We start from the raw sequence: 22,480 nt of genomic DNA, 5'->3' as shown, positions 1-22,480 counted from the left end.
ACACACACACACACACATATATATATATATATATATATATATATATATATATATATAGACTGTAACAGTATATATATATATCTAAAACACTTTAAGATATCTAATGATTAATTTATTATACGTAAAATATCTACTAATAAGCTGTCAAATACACTGTGCATACATACAGTATATATATACTATACTTAATTATAATTGGGTTCAATAGTCTCACTCATTATTTGAGAGTAACAAATTTGCTTTATTATAAATATTCATAATGCATATTATAAATTAATATACAATTATATACACAATTTTAATTTTAAACAACCGAAAAAAATAAACATTGGTAAAATTCTAAGTTAAATTTTCAAAAAAATACATTTTTATTATTACTAAAAATTTTATAGATAATCTTGTTCACTCAATCTAATGTAATATAAAAAAATAATTTATAAATAAACAACTTAATTTTAAAATTAATAATTATTTACAGTTTGAATATTAAAATATGATATATAAATATACTGTATGTAAATATGATTATTTAATAAGTTTATAATTAGATAGTAATAGATATTTAGATTGAATTATCAAATTAAAAAAAACAACAACACTATAGCTAAATAATAATACTGTAATACTTAATAAAAAATACCTTTAATTTTATATACATATATATATATATACCGTATATTATCTGTAAACTTATATTAATATCTATAACTATATACTTTAGGACAGTTAGCTATTTATTAAATTATTTTAAAATAAAGTACATAAAAAATACAATATCTATATTCTACTACTAAAACTACAAATACTACAAAAAATTTATGATAAAATTTTATACTAATAATAAACAGTAATTAATAATAAACAGGACTTACAGGTGACTTGCAATTGGGTAACGGTATGGCTATTACCCCTACCGAAGGCATTCTTCATATGGCAGCTATAGTTAGCCGTATCCTCTCTGTCTATGCCATTGATTGTCAGAGTAGGTATACCCCTGACATCTGTGCCCGACTTTATCTTATTATTCATAAACTTTTTGTTGCCTATTGTTGTCGTTGTTGATGATGATGACGATGGTGTCAGTTGTTGTTGTTGTTTCAATTGATCCAATGGTTGGCCATTTTTGTACCAAACAATTTCGGTAACATTTGGCGGATTTGCGTCAAACGTACACCACATTTGTACCGATGACGACTCGTTTACCGATATAATACCCACGGGCTGTATGGCCACAGCTGGCGGATCTGTTATTTTAAGATTATAAAATAAATAATTTTATTAATTAATGAATTAATAGTTAAATAATAATATTAAAGTAAAAATTGGGTAAATTCTAATTATTCTATTTAATTAATTTTAAAAAAAAAAATTAAATAAATATTACTTAACAATATGATATACTCTATATAAAATATTTTTATTATTATTAGAAATAATTAATTTCATAATATATATATATATATATATATATTTGGTTTTGACATTTTAACTAAAAAAATAAATAAATAATATATATTTAAAATATGTTATTTTTAAATAAATTAATAATTTACAGTTTTTATAATAGGGTACTTATAATATTAATTGAAAACAATAGCATTTTTATAATTATATTAATATTATAAACTACAGTTTGCTAACATATTTTTTTTATACTATTATCAATTTTAATCAATTAATCAAACAATCAATCGATAAATCAATATTATTTAATCCATGATAATTAATTAAGCAATAAATAAATAATTAATAATAATACAGTTATTATTAGATTCATTACTAATAGTAGCAGTAATAGACATTTATTTTAATAAACTGTATAAATATATCAATTGAATATCAAACAAAAAATAATAAATTAAGTCATCATCAATGTTCAATTAGATATGATATTATCAATTGTTAGTTAGTTAGTTAACCGGTAATTAGAGGAACAGTAGTTAAGATTATTATGGGGAGACAGTAGTGCTTATGTATTCACAATTATCATCATTACAACAATATACTATTTAATGAACATCATCATCATCATCATCATCACTACTACCATGGTCATATATCAATCTGTATATATATATATAAAAGACATTAATCAAATTTAACATAGTGTGTGTATGTGTGTGTGTGTGCACCGGGAGATTTTTGTTTCACTTTTTTCAGTCTATCAGTGCTCATCACAACTACGAAAAAAATAAATAATATTACAGACAGATAGAGAGATTAATCTATTTATCTGTCAATACGGGAGAGACAGTATGTGCACACCCGGTATGTGCCTACAGTACTACACCCTATATATATATATATATATATCTGTAATATGTATGAATAACAACAACACAACGACAACTACCGGTGCTATATATGTGTGTGTGTGTGTGTAGCTATGACTGCCATATGAGACCAATACTGTTTTTTTTATTACAATAAGTATATGGTATATACAGTACAATATAGTAACAATAGTTTATGTTGTAAGACATCTAGAAAAAAAGTATCTTAATATACAAAAGTTATATTGTTTATTGAATACGATTGGTGGGGGGAACGGTAGGTTTCTTATATACCATAGTATTAGTAGTAGTAGTAGACAACTGTGCCGACAATATATGTGATTAATTCAGTTGTTTTGGTACAACATCTATAATAGACAGCAACAGTTCCCCCCGTTCTCTCTCTCTCTCTCTCTCTCTCTCTCTCTCTCTCTCTTTCATTCACTCATTCACTGTATATAACATATATCTCTATCACTACTATCTCTTAGAGAAAAGTGTCAAACAATCAAATAGTAAACGACAGCATCGGTTCAATTCAATACACACACACACACTGAGATAGACAACTGTCCTCCCGGTTCTCTCTCTGTCTCTCTGTCTCTCTCTTTCTTTCTATCACTTTTATTCACACACACACAAACATGTTTGTAAGCTACACACACACACATAGTACAATACGGTTTAATAATAATCGCCCGGTGCTCAATACGCACACACACACACTTTGCCATATTATATAATATATTAGACTATCAATTGAATTGTGGGGTTTTATTTAAGTCAAAGAAACTGATAGATCAGTGAATATATATATATATATATTTACTGTATATATTTTATATAGATAATATATCGTATAATATAAAGTATATCATTGTATAATACAAATCTTTATTATAATAATGCATTAACAAAAAATTGAAAAAAAGGATTTTACTAAAAAAATAAGTTTTCAGGCATTTAGTACATATATATATTACATAGTATTTTACTCATATTATTATTATTATACAAAATAATGTACAATATATTAAATATATATATATATATATAGATTCTGTATATATATATGCCCCTAAAACTACATATTGTGTAACAAAATTAAAGAGCAAACTATATATAACATCATGTATTGTACAATAGTATTATATAATATATATATATATATCTAATATTATGTATAAACTAAAATGTTTGACGAAAAATCTCAATTGAATTGAATTTTGATTTTTGCCTCAACTCTCTCTCTCTCTCTCTCTCTCTCTCTCTCTCTCTTTCTCTACTCATACATACACTCACTCACTCACTCACTCACTCGCTAACTAACTAGCATACAGTTTATACTGTAGTTACTCATACATCAAACAAAACCATACAATAAAATTAGTTGGAAAACCTCAACTCATTTATAATACTATATATATATATACTATAAAAGCATATAATTAAAAATTTTTACTTTCATCTAATAATAAATTTTTAGTATTCAATATAAGTTTTCACTATTATTTTTCAGTTTCATAAAACTTAAATGTCATATATTTATATACAGTATGTATCGTACTGTATATAACATGTATTTTAGTGTACATCCCACATGTTAGCTCATACATCATACACAAACATATCAAAACATAACTGTCCAATAATAATAATATACAGGTGATGCCATGGGGGTTGGGGTATTAGTTTCAAATAATTAAAAATAATTATTGTGAAATAATTATTTTCAAAAAAAAGTATTATAAATACAAAAAATTATATAATTTATAGATATTTTGTTTTAATTATTTTTTAAAAAAATACATTAAATTTTCTAAAAATGTAAACTATATTTAAATTTCGTATAACTTGCATATATTGAATTGCGGTTATTATTAGTATTATTATTATTATCTAAAAATTGTAATTTTTATTTTTAATAAAAATTTTTAATAAATTCATTGTATGTGTGCGGTTGATAGTGTCATGGGAATTTATTTAATAATAATATTAATAATAATACAGTATTTAAAAAAAAAATTATTAATTTTTTTATATAACTTGCAATTTAATATAAAACCATAAAATTATTATTATTATTATTATTAATTGTATATAAATTTATTAATAAAATTTTCATATGAAATGACATATTGTAGTCTTAGAAACATATATAACAAAAAAATATTATAACAAAAAATATTTCAAAAATTGTTAGGCTAACCAATTGTAAATTATTTGTTTAGTTTAATATTTATAATATATATGCTAAATATTTTATTAAAAAATTATTATAACATTGTAGTAGTAGTAGTCTAACTATGATATTATCACAGTATAAATGTGTTATTTATTTAAATATACTAACTAGTATTGATAATTTTGAAACAAAATAATAATAATAATAAAATGGGTACATATTTGGTTAAATAAGAGGACAGGGAGATGATTATGTTTGTGTGTGTGTGTGAGAGAGAGAGAGAGAGAGAGAGAGAGATAGGAGAAAAGGGTTGATATAAAATTTTGTTTACCAATTGTCTCTATAGTATAGTATATATATATATATATACTCTATATATAAAGTTAGGGTTAGTTATGTACAGTATGTATGTTATTGTGTTGATAATTAAATCACACAATTGTTTCGTCTCCTATTTATTCACATGAATTGTTGTTACATTTAAAAACATTTTTGAAAATCTCGGCCAAACATACATATGATATATACAATACTCTCTCTCTCTCTCTCTCTCTCTCTCTCTCTCTCTCTCTCTCTCTCTCTATGCTCTATAAGCTACTGGTCCTTCACTACTCTACTGTATATATATATATATATATATATATATATGTATGCCATCACTGTCTTCAACACATTTTCGCCAATAAATCTAAAATTAATTGAATTAGTGTTTACCAGTAGTACAGTAGTAGTAATAGTACTGTAGTTATAGTAATAGTGAAACACATTTTCTTACGTTTCACTAAACCTTTCATCTCTTAGGCCTTTTTAAACATCCATTCAATATATATATATATATATATATATATATATATATATATATATATATATATATATATATATATTGTATAGTAATAGTAGTCGTCTATAACATATTCAATACTATTTTCTACAGTTTTTCCTACCCCTCACTCATTCTACAGTATACGACAAACCAAAACCCTAAACAATAAGGTTTAGGCAATAGTGGTGTTGAATATCCGAGTGACTGATGACTCTACTGTACTATTAGATTGTTTAGTAATGGTAGGGAAAGGGAGACTATGTTTCCCATTGTAAGAGAGAGAGAGAGAGAGAAAGTGATTGAAAATTGTTTTATATATATCAATATATTGAATGCTTAATATATACGGTATATCTATCTATCTATCTATACATACATATATGGGTAGTCACGAGATATTTGTGGGTTAGAGTTAAGAGAGTGATATATAGAGAGGTGGGGGAAGTAATGGGTGAGAAAACCTATACACACCCCAACAAAATGGGGGGTTTAAATATATATATGGGGGTATATATTGATTCAATTGACGACACACACAATGTCAATGGTTTGGTCTCTCTCTCTAAATCAATAATAATGAAAATAAGGAGTATTTTTATCATTTATTTTTACTCTTTTTTGGCATAATATATCACATAACACATACACACACCCACTCATTCAATCATTCATACATGTAATGGCCGTAAACTATGCATACAAATCACTGATGATTGTGTATAACATTTTATAAGGAAAGAGAGAGAGAGAGAGAGAGGTCTATCATTGAGACAGCAATTGTTTTGCATATATTTAATATTTATATTTAATAATAAAAAATTTACACCTAAAATATAAACTCCAAATATTTATTAACAGCAATAATAATACAAAAATACTATACATTATTATTATTATTAGTAGTAGTATTTTATTATTATTATTATAACTATTAATATAAAAGCTATGATAAAAACAAAAGATAATAATAATAATAATAATAATACAGAAAACAATGTTTTTATTTTGATTAAATTAAATTTATATACAACTCATATAATAATATAATATAATAAATTGGGTGTTTTATTATTATTATTATTATTATTATATTGAATACAAAATACAATACTTTATCCACAAATTTTTTTATACATTATAAGTGTGTTTTTTGGCTCTTATCTTATAATAATATGTAAATACTAGTATTATTATTATTATTATTTCATATCAATTTTTTGCAATTGTTATATATATAATCAATAGACTACGACTAGTATATATATATATATGTATATATCTCAACGTCAAAATAATAATAATATTAATAAATTTGATAGCAATTCATATTCATATATATGTGCGAACCGGGAGATGAAGAGTCATTCACATCCATTCAAATGTCATTCCCTTATATATACCCAACAATATATATATATATATATATATACAGTAAAGTAATAGTAATATAATATATATATTGTATACAATTTTATTATTCAATATTTGTTTGTTTGCTGTCTATGTTGTCTATGTTATGATGAGAGGATAAAAATTATATATATTCTATATGTTTAATATTACATGTATAGTATTATACTAAATATATATATATATATATATATACTTTATATACATCGAAACAATGAAACAATTTTATATATAGCATATATATATACTAGTATATACTGTATATAAATTGAATATATTAAATATAAATATATGTATAAATATAATAAACATTTTTATTATTATTTTTCAGACGAAAATCCACTTATTTTCATATGTAATGTATTAGTCATATAACAAACATCTCTCTCTCTCTCTAAGAATATCTACTAAACATTTATTACTGTATATACAAAATGTATATTTTATTTATATGAAAATACTGTTTTCAATGGGACACTAATAATAAAAATGTATTAAACATATCAACAACAAAATGAAATGTCAGTAACTTTTTTTTTATTTTCCGTTAGTAAAGTATCCGTACATACAGTATATGATATGTATTAGACATATAAAATGTAATGTAATTTAATTTCATAAGTTATAATAAATTTAATGCCATTTAGGGCATTAAAATTTATATATTTTTTTATGTATGTATGTGTATATAGTTGTTATCACTTATTCACTTAGCTTTTTCTCTCCATAATATAGAGACAAACTATATATATATATATATATTTATGCAATTGATTGACAATATATTTACATATTATATCACATGTCAGACAAAACTTTTATAATAACACACATATACTGTGTATATATATATATATATATATATATATATAAAGTGTATAACGAAATGTGCGATACGGCTATGGTTTTTGAGTGACAGTCTCTCTCTCTCTCTCTCTCTCTCATCAAAGAGAGAGAGAGAGAGAGATGTTTTTGAAAATAAAATGAATTAAAGAGAGAGAGAGAGAGAGAGAGAGAGAGAGAGAGCAATATATAAACGAGTCGACAGACTGAGACTTGAATGAGTGAAATGAAAAGTACCCGAAAATAACATATTGACAGCACTGGTAGTCAGTCATATAACACAACCATTTTTTTTGTATGTACAGTATGTATGTTTAAAGCATCGGGATATATAAGTCTGAGACATAAACATGTATTACACACTGTTTGATATTTTTTGCTATATTATCAACAAATATAGTGAAGAAAAATAAAATCTCAAATATGGATATCAATTGAGCAAAACATATGAATAGGTTTTAAATATATGTAAAAAATTTAAAAAAAAAATTAAATTTGTATATAAGTTATTATCTAAAAAAAAAACTAAATAATTATATACGTATTTAAAGTAATTTTGTTTATTATTGTTTAGTTTATATATATTAATAGAAAAATTTATTTACTATTAGCTTTTAAATATAAAATGTTTTAATTTTTAAAAATATTTTTTTTCCTCATAAGATTTATTAGATATTTATATTTTTAGTGATATTTATAGTAATAGTAATAATAATAATAAGTATAAATATAATTTAGTATATTTTTATATACAGTATTATAAGTCATTCATAAAATAAAATTTCACATTTTAAATGATAATAAATATAATTTATTACCATCGAAATTATTATGGGGGGGGGGTGTAGGGGGTGGATGGGTAAGGGAGAAAAATAATCTTAATTTTATGACATATATTGTACATAAACACACTTTATAGATATTTATATATATATATATATATATTATTAATAATGCATAATATTTATTGACAATTATTATTATTATTATTAGTTTGTTTGCAAATAAATTTGTTTTGAATAATGCTTTACACATATTTGTGGACAACAACAATAAAAATATATCACAAATATTTTACAAATATAAACTTAATAATAATAATTAAAATATTGGCGCTTTATTTATACAGTAGTTTACTAATATATTATACACAGTGATATACAGCTTAAACCAAATGATGGGGAACGGCCTAAATATAGTAATGTTCCCCAAAAAAAAATCTATAGTAATATATTCTGAGTAATGGTATTTTGCATTTAGATAAAACAAAAATTATTAGCCAAATATTTGTCGGCATATTATTATTATTATTATTTAGTATTATTTATATAAGCGATTTATATTACTGTGGCACTGGCCTATTTTGAGCCTGGGTGCTGTACTGCAACAAAAAAATATATTTGCATTACAGTATATATCGATATATATTGAATAATTTTTTTTTTGGTGAAAGTGTAATCTCCAAAACACTTGCATAAACACACATACATATGATAAATACATAGATACATATACTAACTAACCCATACTCACTCACCCACCCACCCATCACTTTATATATATATATATATATACAGTATAATCCTTATAATATTCAATACACTAATCTATACAGTATTAGGTGTGTAGTAGTCAATGGTGGCGGTGGTGAGGGTGTCCCTCCTGTGTGATAGTCAAGTGTACACCCATACACACACACACACATACATTGTCATTGACAGCACATACACCCGTCAATCTCCCGGAGCATTGATTTGACGTTTAGTAGTAGACTTGAGAGCGTTAAGAGAGTGAGAGAAAAAAAGGGATCAAAAACTATTAGTTTATATATTGAAGGCCAGAGAGAGAGAGAGAGAGAGAGAGAGAGAGAGAGAGAGAGAGAGAGAGAGAGAGAGAGTAAATGCAAACAAATAATAATAATATCTGTCTGTCTGACGGTCTGTCCATTGATTCATTCAAATGAAATGTATGACAACAATCCCTAAACACATACAACTTAGTAGTAGTAGTTGTAGTAATAGTGGATCTAACTGTCCAAACATGGCATTTGCATTGCATAAGTTGCATATAAAGCAAAAAACAAAAATAAATAGTGTATTAACTTATCAAATATATAAAGAGCTTTACACAACACATTGCCCAATGTCTACACAATGTGTGTGTATTTTGTTAGTCATATACTTGAATATATTTTGATAACTTTATACTTAAAAGTTTTAAGCAAAACATTTTTTTTATTTCAATTAAAAAAAATATAAATAATTATTTTTAATATTAATATTACTATCAAATATATAATGAAAACCTATAAAAACAATTTAATTAAAGTAAAATTATAAATTAGACATCATAATGGTAATATAAAATATTTTTATATAATCTATATATTAATATATGTTATATTAAATTTTAAAAATATATATAATTTACTAATACTTTACTATTTATAAATGCTATTTATAAATAATATATATTAAAAATAAAAAATAATAATATTAATGATGGTAGTGGTATAGCTAATTAATGTGATAAAATAAATTATTATCATTATTATTATCAATGTCTATTTAAATCATTTAATTATAAATCTCATACATAATATTAAATTACATTATACTTGTATACTGTAATTAATTATTTTTTTAAGGGAAACATAAATAAACTATAGTACTGTATATTGTTTTTTAGTTGTTATAATTAATACATTAGAATTTTTACTAATTATTTTAGTAAAAGTTTTTACATTTAATTTTGTTTAAATATATTAATGAGATAGTATAGTAAAAAAAATATATATTAATTGAGATTATTTGAAATTTAATATTATATTAATAAAATTTTAAATATATATTTATATATTTGCTTATTATTAACACATTGAGAAAATTGAGTTAAATTAATGTATTAAAAAATTTAATAATAATTTGATTAATTTATATACATTTAGTAAACATATCTTTTAGGATAATATATAAATAAATATTATAAATATTGTATAATATTTTTTTGTTAGATTAATATAAAATTTTCAAATATTTCTAATAATATAGAATTTAAAAAATAATTTTTTTTAAAAAACATTTAAGTAATAAACTGATAAATTATTTTGTCATTTATAGTTTACTACTAGTATTAGTTTTATATCTTATATATACTAATAATAAAAAATTGCTAAAAAACTATTTGTTAAGCATTTTTTACAGTTTATTTATAACAAAATAGTAAAAAGTAAAATATACTAATAATAATAATAAATGACTTAATATGATATAACTTTTTTTTTGTTACTTTAGGGTCCGCGAGACGCGTCTTATCTTATTATATATAACTTACATTAAAATACAGTTAAAAAATACATAATATATATAAATAACAAAAACGGATGTCTATATAAACTCTATGTAGACTCCCTGAGCCCAGACTCGTTGGCTTTTAGTGAGAGAGAGAGAGAGAGAGAGAGAGAGAGAGAGAGAGAGAGAGAGAGAGAGAGAGAGAGAGAGAGAGAGAGAGAGAGAGAGAGAGAGAGAGAGAGAGAGATGTCAGTCAAAAATGTGTTTTATATTATCATAATATAGTAGACGACAAAACTTCTCTCTCTCTCTCTCTCTCTCTCTCTCTCTCTCTCTCTTTCTTTCTCTCACTTCAAGCATATTATATGCAAATTTAATTCAAACACATTTTTATTTAGCTAACTTTAGCTAAAAAATAAAAAGTTTTATATACAGTATTATTATTATTATTATGCACATATAAACTCCCGGCACCACTAGCTTATGTCAGTACTATAACAAATAGTATACATTTAGTATATGGTATATACATTGTATACCAATTTTTTTTTTATAAATATATCTATATATGTGTATTCATTAAGATGTTTATGCCATTTATATTATAATATAGACATACATACTGTACATACATTTCATACTGAATGGCATTTACATTATATTACTACTGTTTGGTAAATGTGATGATTGTTTGGTGTGATATAGAGAGTGCCATTTCCTCATTAAAAATTGCTAAACATTTTTCTTGTATAATAAATATATATATTTTTGGCATAAATTACTGTATATATTATATACAGTATATAATATTATCTAATTTTTGTTGTTTATAACTTCTGGGCTTTTTTTAAAAATAAAAATTGTGTTGGTTTTTAAATAAAGTAAAAAATTTAAACAAAAAAAATTAGTTTTTTACATTTGAATTATTATTCACACATATTATAACTAAACTAATTTAAGTGTGTTTTTTATATATATACAGTTATATATTAATTAAATAATAGGAAACATTATATAATGACTATATTTTTTAATAAAAATTTAATAATTAGAAAAAGTAAAAAAAAATATTTAAAAAATATTTATTTACATATTGTATATCTATACATATTTTTTTGGTTATAATTATATTTTTAATAAAAAAAACTTTATAAAATTTTTAAATCAAATAATCTCTATTTTTTTTATTATTAATATTATTATATTATTCTTCTTATTATTATTCTATATTCTATATTATTATTTTTCAAAAAAAATATTTAAAAAATATATTAATAATATATTAAAATTATAAATAGAGACCATAATTAATCATTTTTTTATATTTAAAATTTATTATTATTATTATTAAAAATATTTTTCAACAATTTATCTCTTTAAAAAACTTAAATTAATTTACAACAAATATTTAATAATAATCTATATATATATATTATTAATAATATATTATACTATGATATATATAATATATAATATAATGACAGTCAGTGTGTGTGTATGTGTTTTGCGTGACAATCACGTTAACGTCAACCATATATCCATAATATATATATATATATATATATATATATATATATACATATATATATATACGTATATATATATACATATCTATCGATAATATGATAAATTTATCGGCAAAAAAATATTTTATTTATAAGTATATACATATTTTGTTGATGTTGTTGTTGGGAATAATGCCAACAAACAACTATATATATATATATATATATATATTTAATGATAACGATATTATAATAAGTATTGAAAAAAAAAATTCGACTCTCAATATATACAGTATAATACCCAACAAAATAAAAATATACCGAAATTTCCGATTCGGTTCAATGTATTTGCTTCCTATTATTTAGACATAAATTTTATATATATATATACTTTATTTATATAATACGTATATTGAGATCATCCGTCAAACTATAGGATGATGTCATTGGCAAACATCTTGATATGTAAATCACATATACAATAGACATTGATATCCAGTAGAAAAAAAATTATATATAAAAAAATAGATTTTCTATTATTATTCAACATTTAGTACATTATATATATACTGTATATTTAAACCTCATGTGTGTGTGTGAGTGATATAATATATTGATAATTAAAATTTTAGTCTACTATCTGAGTGTTTGTGTGTGTGTGTGTGTTTGAATAATTTAAAATTATAATTTAATTTCTTTATATATATATATAGAAAATTATTGATAGTTTTATCAATTTTTTTTATTATTGATGATGTGATAAACAGTATATCTAGTATATTGTAAACTACTGTATACAATATAATCAACAATTTTTATACACTATTGTATACATTGTATATATATATATTGAATAAATTTATTTATTTTATTTTTCTTATTTGTAAATTCTATGATATTTTAGTATTTGTTGTCAATTTAGTTATTGCTTATATTTTTTTATACATTATATATTTGTTAACAATATATGAGCTATAAATAAAAAAAAAGAGTTTATACTGTATATATATATATATATATTGATTATACATGTTATTCAATGCTAAACAAAAAAAATGCTATGAAATGAAAACTAGTGAAAAAAATGTATACAATATATACTGTATGTACAGTATATCAGAAAAATTTCATTTATTTTTTTCTATAGATGACAGTAACCAACAACAACATCAAAAAAAATTGTTGATTTGATAAAATTTGATACATATATACATTACTGTATAGATATTCAGTATTTATTTCAAATATATTACATATTTTTCAACAAATACATCCAAAAAAATGTATATATATTTCATTTCGATATACTGTTTACTATAACACCAACAAACAAACAAAAATCTATTCAATCTATTAGTTTAAGTTATTTATTTATTTTTCAAAATAAAAATAATATTATTTTTAATATTAAATATATATAATAAATATATATATAATAACTAAAATAAAAAAAACATTTAGGAATTTAATTGCAAACAAAATAAACAATGAGAATATATATATATATATATATATATATATATATATAAATTACAGAATATTCTGTATATATTTACAATAGACGCCTGATTTTTATCATTAGTAGACTAAACACAGACTATTAAATTCATTAATGGTTTTATATATATATATATATAATACATATAAAAAATAAATAATAAATTAAAGTAGTTTTTTGAACATTTTTTTGGGGTCAAAGTGTAAATGTATTATCTTGTATATCATATGAGTTATTGATACAAATAATTTTTAGTTAGTTTTATTGTGTGTGTGTGTATAGTTTGTTTGGTTGAAATTGATAGTTAAAAAATAAAATACATTAAGTATTCGTGACTATAATCTATAATTAGCATATAATTATGTATTAATATATATATATTTATATTATATATTCAGTATAAATATTATTGTATTATCAATTATTTTTTTGTGTAATACAATGACATTTATTGATTGTATTTTTAATAATAATGATAATACTGTAATCATTAAAAATATTATTACTATAAAAAATAATTGTTTTTATGTAAATTACAAAATGATTACAAAATATATTAAAAACAATAAACGTTTCTATTATTGAAATTAACTATTATTTTTTAAATATAGCTAAATTTATTTTTTATTAAAGTATTTCTAAAATTAATTACTAATTATTTACTAATAATATTATTAATAGTATTATAATAATGTTTGAATAAATTTTGTTTGCTTTTTAAAAAACAATTTATTATATTATTTAAATAAATAATATTAAAAATTAGATAAAATAAAATAATGAAAATTATTATTATTATTTATTATCAAGATTTATACAAATATATATATATATATATATATATATATATATATTTAAATAGACTAATTAGTTATATATTTTTCAATTAAATACAAATCTCAAAGTATACTAACTTTACAAAAAAAAATATTATCAAATAATTAGACAACAAACTAAATAAATAGTTAACACACATATTAAAGTATTACATTTAAATAGTATACCTAAGTATTAACATTAATTATTTTTATGTATAAAAAAAACTTAACTTAAAGTATTAAAACTATAATACAGTTTTTGGTAATAATCTCGGGGATTAAAATATTAAAAATGCTATTCAAATGCAAAAATTACAAAACATAGACCTCCCAAACTAAAAACATAAAAAAATTATGTCAATTATGTTAACTAATTTGTTGATTAATTATTTAAATAGCAAAACACATAGAAAATAGAAAATTAGTTGTTATGAATAATAAATGAGCACCGGGAGTTAGTTGATGAGCACCGGGCATGTACTACTGGGATATATACATACACTACATGCACTAAATAATATTTATAAAAATTATATACAGTACAGCATAATAATAATAATAATAATAATTTGCAATACAATTGTAACTGTAAATACAGTTTTTAAGTTTCATATAGTGTTTAAAAATCTAACATAAAATTATATACAGTTTACAAATATATATACGATTTATTAAAAAAAATTAGAAAATAATATTTTAATTATATGTAAAATTATTTTATAATTATTTATCAATTAATTAATTTATAATTAATTATATATTATATTCAAAAAAAATTACTAATTGTTTAATATTTAACTATTTAGTTAGTTTTTAAAACAATTTTGTTATTAAATTATATTATTTATTAACAAATAGATATTAATTATTTTTTTAATAATCATAATAAATAAAATAGTTTCTTCAATATAAAGTTTTTTATTTATAATATTTGATGGACAATATAATAATAATAATAAAGCAATCAATATATATATATATATATTTGTGTCAAATATTATTATTATTTTTTTCAATAATCAGTAGTAATAACGCCTACTTATATAAAGTATATTATATTATATCAACTCATTATATATTTATATATATAATATTATAGACTACTGTATTATTAATATTATTATTATTATTATAAAAAAATGTTTGATTATATTGTGATATTATAATAAATGAAATAAAAAAAAATTGTGATTATTATCATATAAACTATATATTGATAATTTACAAAATCATTATAACATTATATAATATATTTATATTGACTATATTATTATATTTGCTCAAAAAAAATATTAATACTTTTAATATTGATTTTTGTTTTGTTGACACACACACACACACACCAAAAAATTTGCTAAAAATTTTCAACAATTATTTTAATTGAAAAATTTTATTAAATAATAAAATATAATAACATTTATAGTGAACTTTTCAACAACAACAAAAAATATTTTATTTGTCAATTTTATATTAAAATAAATTTATATTCAATAATAATGATAATAAAATGTCAATAAAAATTTAATATAATTGATATATTAAAAATTTTATACAAATTGACTATGTCAATAAATCATTATATCAAAAAAAAATAATTTTTAACTATATTAATAGTATTATTATTATTATTATTACTCTATTATTATTAGTAAACATTGTAGTGTGTTTATATAAATATTTGCTTAAATTATTTTTTTTAAAAAAATCTAATTTAATTATCAATTATTTTTATTGTTGTTCAAATAAGTGTATTTTAATAATAATAGACTATAATACAGATTAAAAAATATTTTAATTTTTTCAAAATAAATTTTATTTAATAAGTTTTTAAAAAATGTTTTAAATTATATATATATTAATATAGTATATAAATATATATTTTTAAATTTTAGTTTCAAATAAATAAATATATATTTTAGTTATTATTTAAGTGATATTAGTCTCAAATGTGCAATGAGTAGTATATTTTATATTTTTTTGTAAAAAAATAATATATAAATATATATCAGTATATATATATGATATAAAATTATATATATATATTTATTTCTATATACAGTAAAATCCTAATGCAATAGCGCACACACACACACACATCTATTATCTAACAATTTAGTTGTGATGATACAGTTGACATCATTAATAAAGATTGATTACCATGCTTAAAAAATAAATATATAGTATATAGTGTATCTATAACTTAAATTACACTGTACATTATAAACTATATAATATATAATATATATACTGTAAATGTATAGTAATAGTATATTTTATATATTATTTTTTTATTGTAAAGCTATTAGAGTGTACATAAATATTATATACTGTATATAACATAAAATATATATTACACACAAAAAAACAATATAAAAAATTAACTACAAGATTATTTTAAATAATAATAAATAAAAATAATAATACATAATAAATATTGTTGAATGTTTTATAGTTAATAATTTTAGTTTAAATAAGTTTTAATTTTTTTTTGATTAATCTTTATTTCTAATAAAAATATTTATTTTATACAATAATAATTTGTTTTCAATAATTTTAATTTATTTTTTTTAAATGAAATTAATTACAATATATTTATTGTTTATGTATTTAAATTATGTGTATGTTTGTATACAATATAATATATAGATACACACATAGACATTAAGTTATATTCAATAACTAGTTTTATACTTAATAGTTATTCAATAATAATAGTTATGTAATATTTTTATACATATAATATGTATTAATATTATATATATATCTATAACAAGTCGGCGCTCAGTTATCTTTCAACAAATTAATTGGATTTCTTGTATTGGTTTATATAAGAGTTAGTGAGAGGGAGAGGGAGAGAGAGAGACAGTAAGCTAACTGTGCAAACATATCAATTCATACATACATAAGCCACTCTACACACACAGTATTTCTCTCTTCAACAAAAATAATTTGTGTAATAATATCTTTTCTATCACTTATATAAAGTATAGTCATATCAAATACTTATTGTTAGCAACAAAATGTATATAAATTATATATATATATATATATATATATATATATATATATATATATATATATATATATATATATATATATATATATATATATATAAATTTGTGGCAAAAAATATACCAAAAAATACTTTATATATACCAGTATATATATAAATGAACACTCATTTAGAGATTTAAGTTTTATATATATATATATATATACAGTATATCTAGTGGTAGACACAAATTACTGTATATTATTCTAGTAGTCTATGAATTGACACACTATTACACACACACAAACATATACACATACATACACACACATACATACACACACATACATACACACACATAGATGCACACACATACATACACACATATAGATACACACACATACATACATACACACACATACATACACACACATACATACACACACATAGATGCACACACATACATACATACACACACATACATACATACATACACATACACACACGTACTGTACACACATACATACACATACATGCAATGGTCTAATTTAAGGGGCAATCGTTAGAGAGACTGTAGTAGTAGTACTACTACTACACATTGATAACACACGTATGTTTAGATAGAGATGACTAAGTGAGACATTATTATAAGGTATAGTAAGAGAAAGAGAGAGAGAGAGAGAGAGAGAGAGAGAGAGAGAGAGAGAGTCAGGTCATCATCAATGAGAGTAATGATACAGAACTTTATCGTTTGAGTATTACATCAATTTTGATGTGTCGTACTCTCCTCACTAGTGGTGGTTCACTAGTGTATGTCGTTTGCACACAACTTTAGAGACCTACCAGTGCTCAATACTATACAAGTTAGTACTAGTAGTGGTCATATGGTTATTGTTTTGTTGCGGTTAACCGTCTAATAGTAATGAGATGTGGAGATGAACTTATATGTTATGTTAGATATTACAGTATATATACTGTATATATATTTTTTTGCTGATTTAGACCAAATATACAGATATATAGCTATAGATATATCGATAAACAATTGATATCTATTAGATAATTCAGAGAATATTCTGTTATAAAAAATGTATTATTTTTTTATTTTATGATATATAAGATACTTAAATAATAATAAAATATATATATATAAACAATTTTTAGACTAAAAATACAGTATATTGTTTCATATGCTGTTTATTGTCAAAAAAATAAATTTTATTATTATTATAAGTTATAACTAAATAAAAAAATAAATAAATATTTTATCTAATAAATAATTGACAGTATATTTCCAAATTAATAATAATTTTTAAACATTTTATTTTAATACATTTTTTATCAATCAACCAATCAATTAATCAATTAACCAATCAATTTATCTACTATTTTATTATTATTACTAAATGACAATATATGTAAATACAGTATATATTTTTTTATTTCTAACATATAATTAAATTATACACAAGATATATGTAATTAAACATAATTTTTTTAATTAAAAAGATTTTTTTTGTATTTAAAATTATATGGCAACACACACACACACACACACACACACACACACACACACACACATTAAAACTCATATATCAATGACAAACAGCCAGTGTGTGTGTGTGTGTTAATGAAAATCTGATAACAAATTATTAATCTTTTTTTTTGCTAAACTAAAAAATAATAATAATAATGAAATATTTTGTTATACATATACGTTATACACTATATATATAGAGAGAGTGTATATATATAAAAGTTTGCATCAAAAATGCATTATTTTTATGGATGGCCACACAAATTAATTATATCTATTTAATTACATACACTAAAAAATTTATATGAGAATTATATACTGATATACTTTATATATACAGTAAATACAGAGTTTATACTGTACTATATATATATATATATTAAATATATATTATATTATAAATGTGTTTATGTGTGCGATTTTCACACACACACACATACATATATATATTTTGTACCTTATATATTGTATTGTATTATACAGTAGTATTGCATATAATAATCAATATATAAATTATAGCAAAAACATTAAAATGCTTTTTGAAATGAGAAATAACTTTTATAAACACACAAAGTGTTTGGTTGATATTAAATAATAATAATAATAATATATCTCTCATATATATGCTGTATATGTAGTACAGAATATTCTGGTTTATTAATACAAATATATATATATATATGTAGTAATAAATTATATACAGTATTAATGAAAATATATGCCATATATATTATATATGACATATAAATAATCACTTTTGATAACACAATTGTCACTAGAAATTGATTTTCATCATAAAATATGTAATGAATTATTTTATTATTTTATTTTTTGTTGATAAGAAAAAACAACAAATTTAAGTGACTTATAGTTTGGTCTAAATTATAGACAATAATAAAACAAAAAGAAAATGTTTTATTTTAATGAATCTAAAATTATATTTAAAAAAAATTGTTTATTTTTATTTGTTTACTAATTATTTAACAAATTATTCAATAATAGCAATATTAATAAATCATTATTTTATCAAATTTAATAAAAATATCTATACTTAAACATCAAATTTTAAAAAAATAAAATTATTGATATATAGCGCTAACTAAACTAACTATAATTCACAAAATTTTTAGATTTTACGCAAATTATGAATTTATGATTTATTATTATTATTACCCCTCAAAAAAAATCCCATTATCTGTGTCATCATTTATCTATAACCCATGTGTTTGTGCCATACCCTACCCCATCGCCCCCTATTATCTACCCGTCTCTCTCTCTCTCTCTCTCTCTCTCTCTCTCTCTCTCTCTATCTATCTATCCATGTGCACGAAACAGGCTGATGATGACTACTACATGAGCTTATGTAACCGGGAGCACCTACATACACCACACACACACACACACACACACACCAATCACTATCAACTAAATTTGTTAGTGTGATTGAGCAAAAACATATAAATCTAAAAATATTATACATAAATCCATATCATATATAGATATGACTTCAAAGTATGGACACGTGTCTGCATATGTATGATATATACCGTATATAATATATATATATATATATACTCTATGTATAGATTTAAGTCATTAACCAATGTTATAGACCTTTTTTAGAGAGACTGAGTGAGAGAGCATAGGGATGTAATATTAAAGGGAAAGTCATACACACACATAGACGATAAACAAGTGATTTATGGCACAGCAATCAAATTGATTGATACATACATATAGTACTACTAGTAATAGTTGGATATGTGTAATGAGTTATGATATATCGTATTATATAATAAATATATGATATATAAAAATTTTATGTATATTTTTGTTGGACATTGGCATCCATTGGACAACCGTATAAAGCATTATATAATATTATACGTTAGTGTACAATAAAACTCATCTATAATATCAATACAATGTTTTTGACTATACTGTATGAATCATATATATATATTTAAATCATATATAATCAGCGTAACAAATTGAATGCCTATTAGTATTATTATATGAAAATTTCCACTAGATCAATTTACATAAAAAAATTATTTAAATAACAAAGATATTATAATCATTAATTTATCTATGTCATTTTAAGGCATGCATAATATATTAACTATCAATATATAGTTTTTTTGAAATAAAATATTTAATTACACAAATTAAATAATAGTAATGTAAATGTAATTTTTATAATATATACAATATATTTACTATTATAATACTATGAAAAATGTTTAGCATATCTAACATAATAAGTAAATTAATTGATTAATAAATTTAAAATAATTTTTAAAAAAAAATGTTTAATCTCAATTATTACTTAAATTATTTTAATGTATTTTTTAAAAAACAAAATCAATTATTTACAATAAAATAATTAATAATCAATTAACATAGGTATGTCAATTTTGTTGTTGTTTTATTTTTAAATACATGTAAAAATTATCATTAATACATAAAATCTTTAACAACAACAAAAAAATTATTCAATAGTAAAGACAATAAATTGTATACATTTTATATACCACTGTCTAATCAATATATTGATAATATCTAACAAACATTTGTATTTAATGTTATAATATATATATTTCTAGTAGTATATTGTATATTATGTATATAATAAACTTAATAATATAATTCCCATATGTTTTAATCTAAATTTGTTTTATTTTTTATTTTATTTATTTTTTTGTCTTTTTCTCTATTTTTTGTTGTCCTAATTTTTTGTTAGATATATTCATATATACAGTATATCTGTATGTATATAATATGTCTACTATTTAGTTATAAAATAGTTTATATACAATAGTATATACTGTACATAATATATTGTATATATAATTTAATTATAGTTATTATAAAACAAAAAAAAAGTAAAACTAGTAAATGAAAAACTTAATATATGACATTAAATTTTATATATATATTATAATATATATATATATATATATATATATATATATATTTACTTAATGAGTGATTTACGTGATTATAAAAAAATATGAAACTATCTCTTTAAAAAAAATTATATAATACAAATAATATTTTATAAATAAAATTTATTTTATATATTCTTTATTTTTATTATTGAAAAACTATAATAACAATGTTTGAGAAATAATCACCAAAAAAATAAAATAATATTTTGTGAAAATATCTACATTTTATATATAAGAAAATGTTTGAAAAATTATTATCAATTTATTATTTTTTATTTTTTTAAAAAAAAGTTTACTCAAAAATATAATAGTTTCAATTATTTATGATTTTATTTTCAAAAAAAAACATTATTTA

At 20.7% G+C, this 22,480-nt stretch overlaps 1 protein-coding gene across 1 annotated transcript in view; it reads right to left on the bottom strand.

Moving 5' to 3' along the window:
- LOC128956952 (uncharacterized) overlaps positions 1–22,480 on the bottom strand; it is a 101,677-nt gene that overhangs the window by 19,654 nt on the left and 59,543 nt on the right. The window contains exon 8 of the mRNA XM_054302666.1: positions 873–1,244. Within this exon, the coding sequence (XP_054158641.1) occupies positions 873–1,244 (372 nt within the window). The remainder of the gene's footprint in view (positions 1–872; positions 1,245–22,480) is intronic.

This window comes from Oppia nitens, unplaced genomic scaffold (assembly GCF_028296485.1).
Source record: "Oppia nitens isolate AA-2021 unplaced genomic scaffold, nextdenovo-longstitch-racon4-pilon3 scaffold34_pilon_pilon_pilon, whole genome shotgun sequence".
In the NCBI taxonomy this organism is placed as follows: domain Eukaryota; kingdom Metazoa; phylum Arthropoda; class Arachnida; order Sarcoptiformes; family Oppiidae; genus Oppia; species Oppia nitens.
The sequence above is the reverse complement of the archived record's forward strand: the minus strand, read 5'-3'. Positions and strand labels throughout refer to the sequence as shown.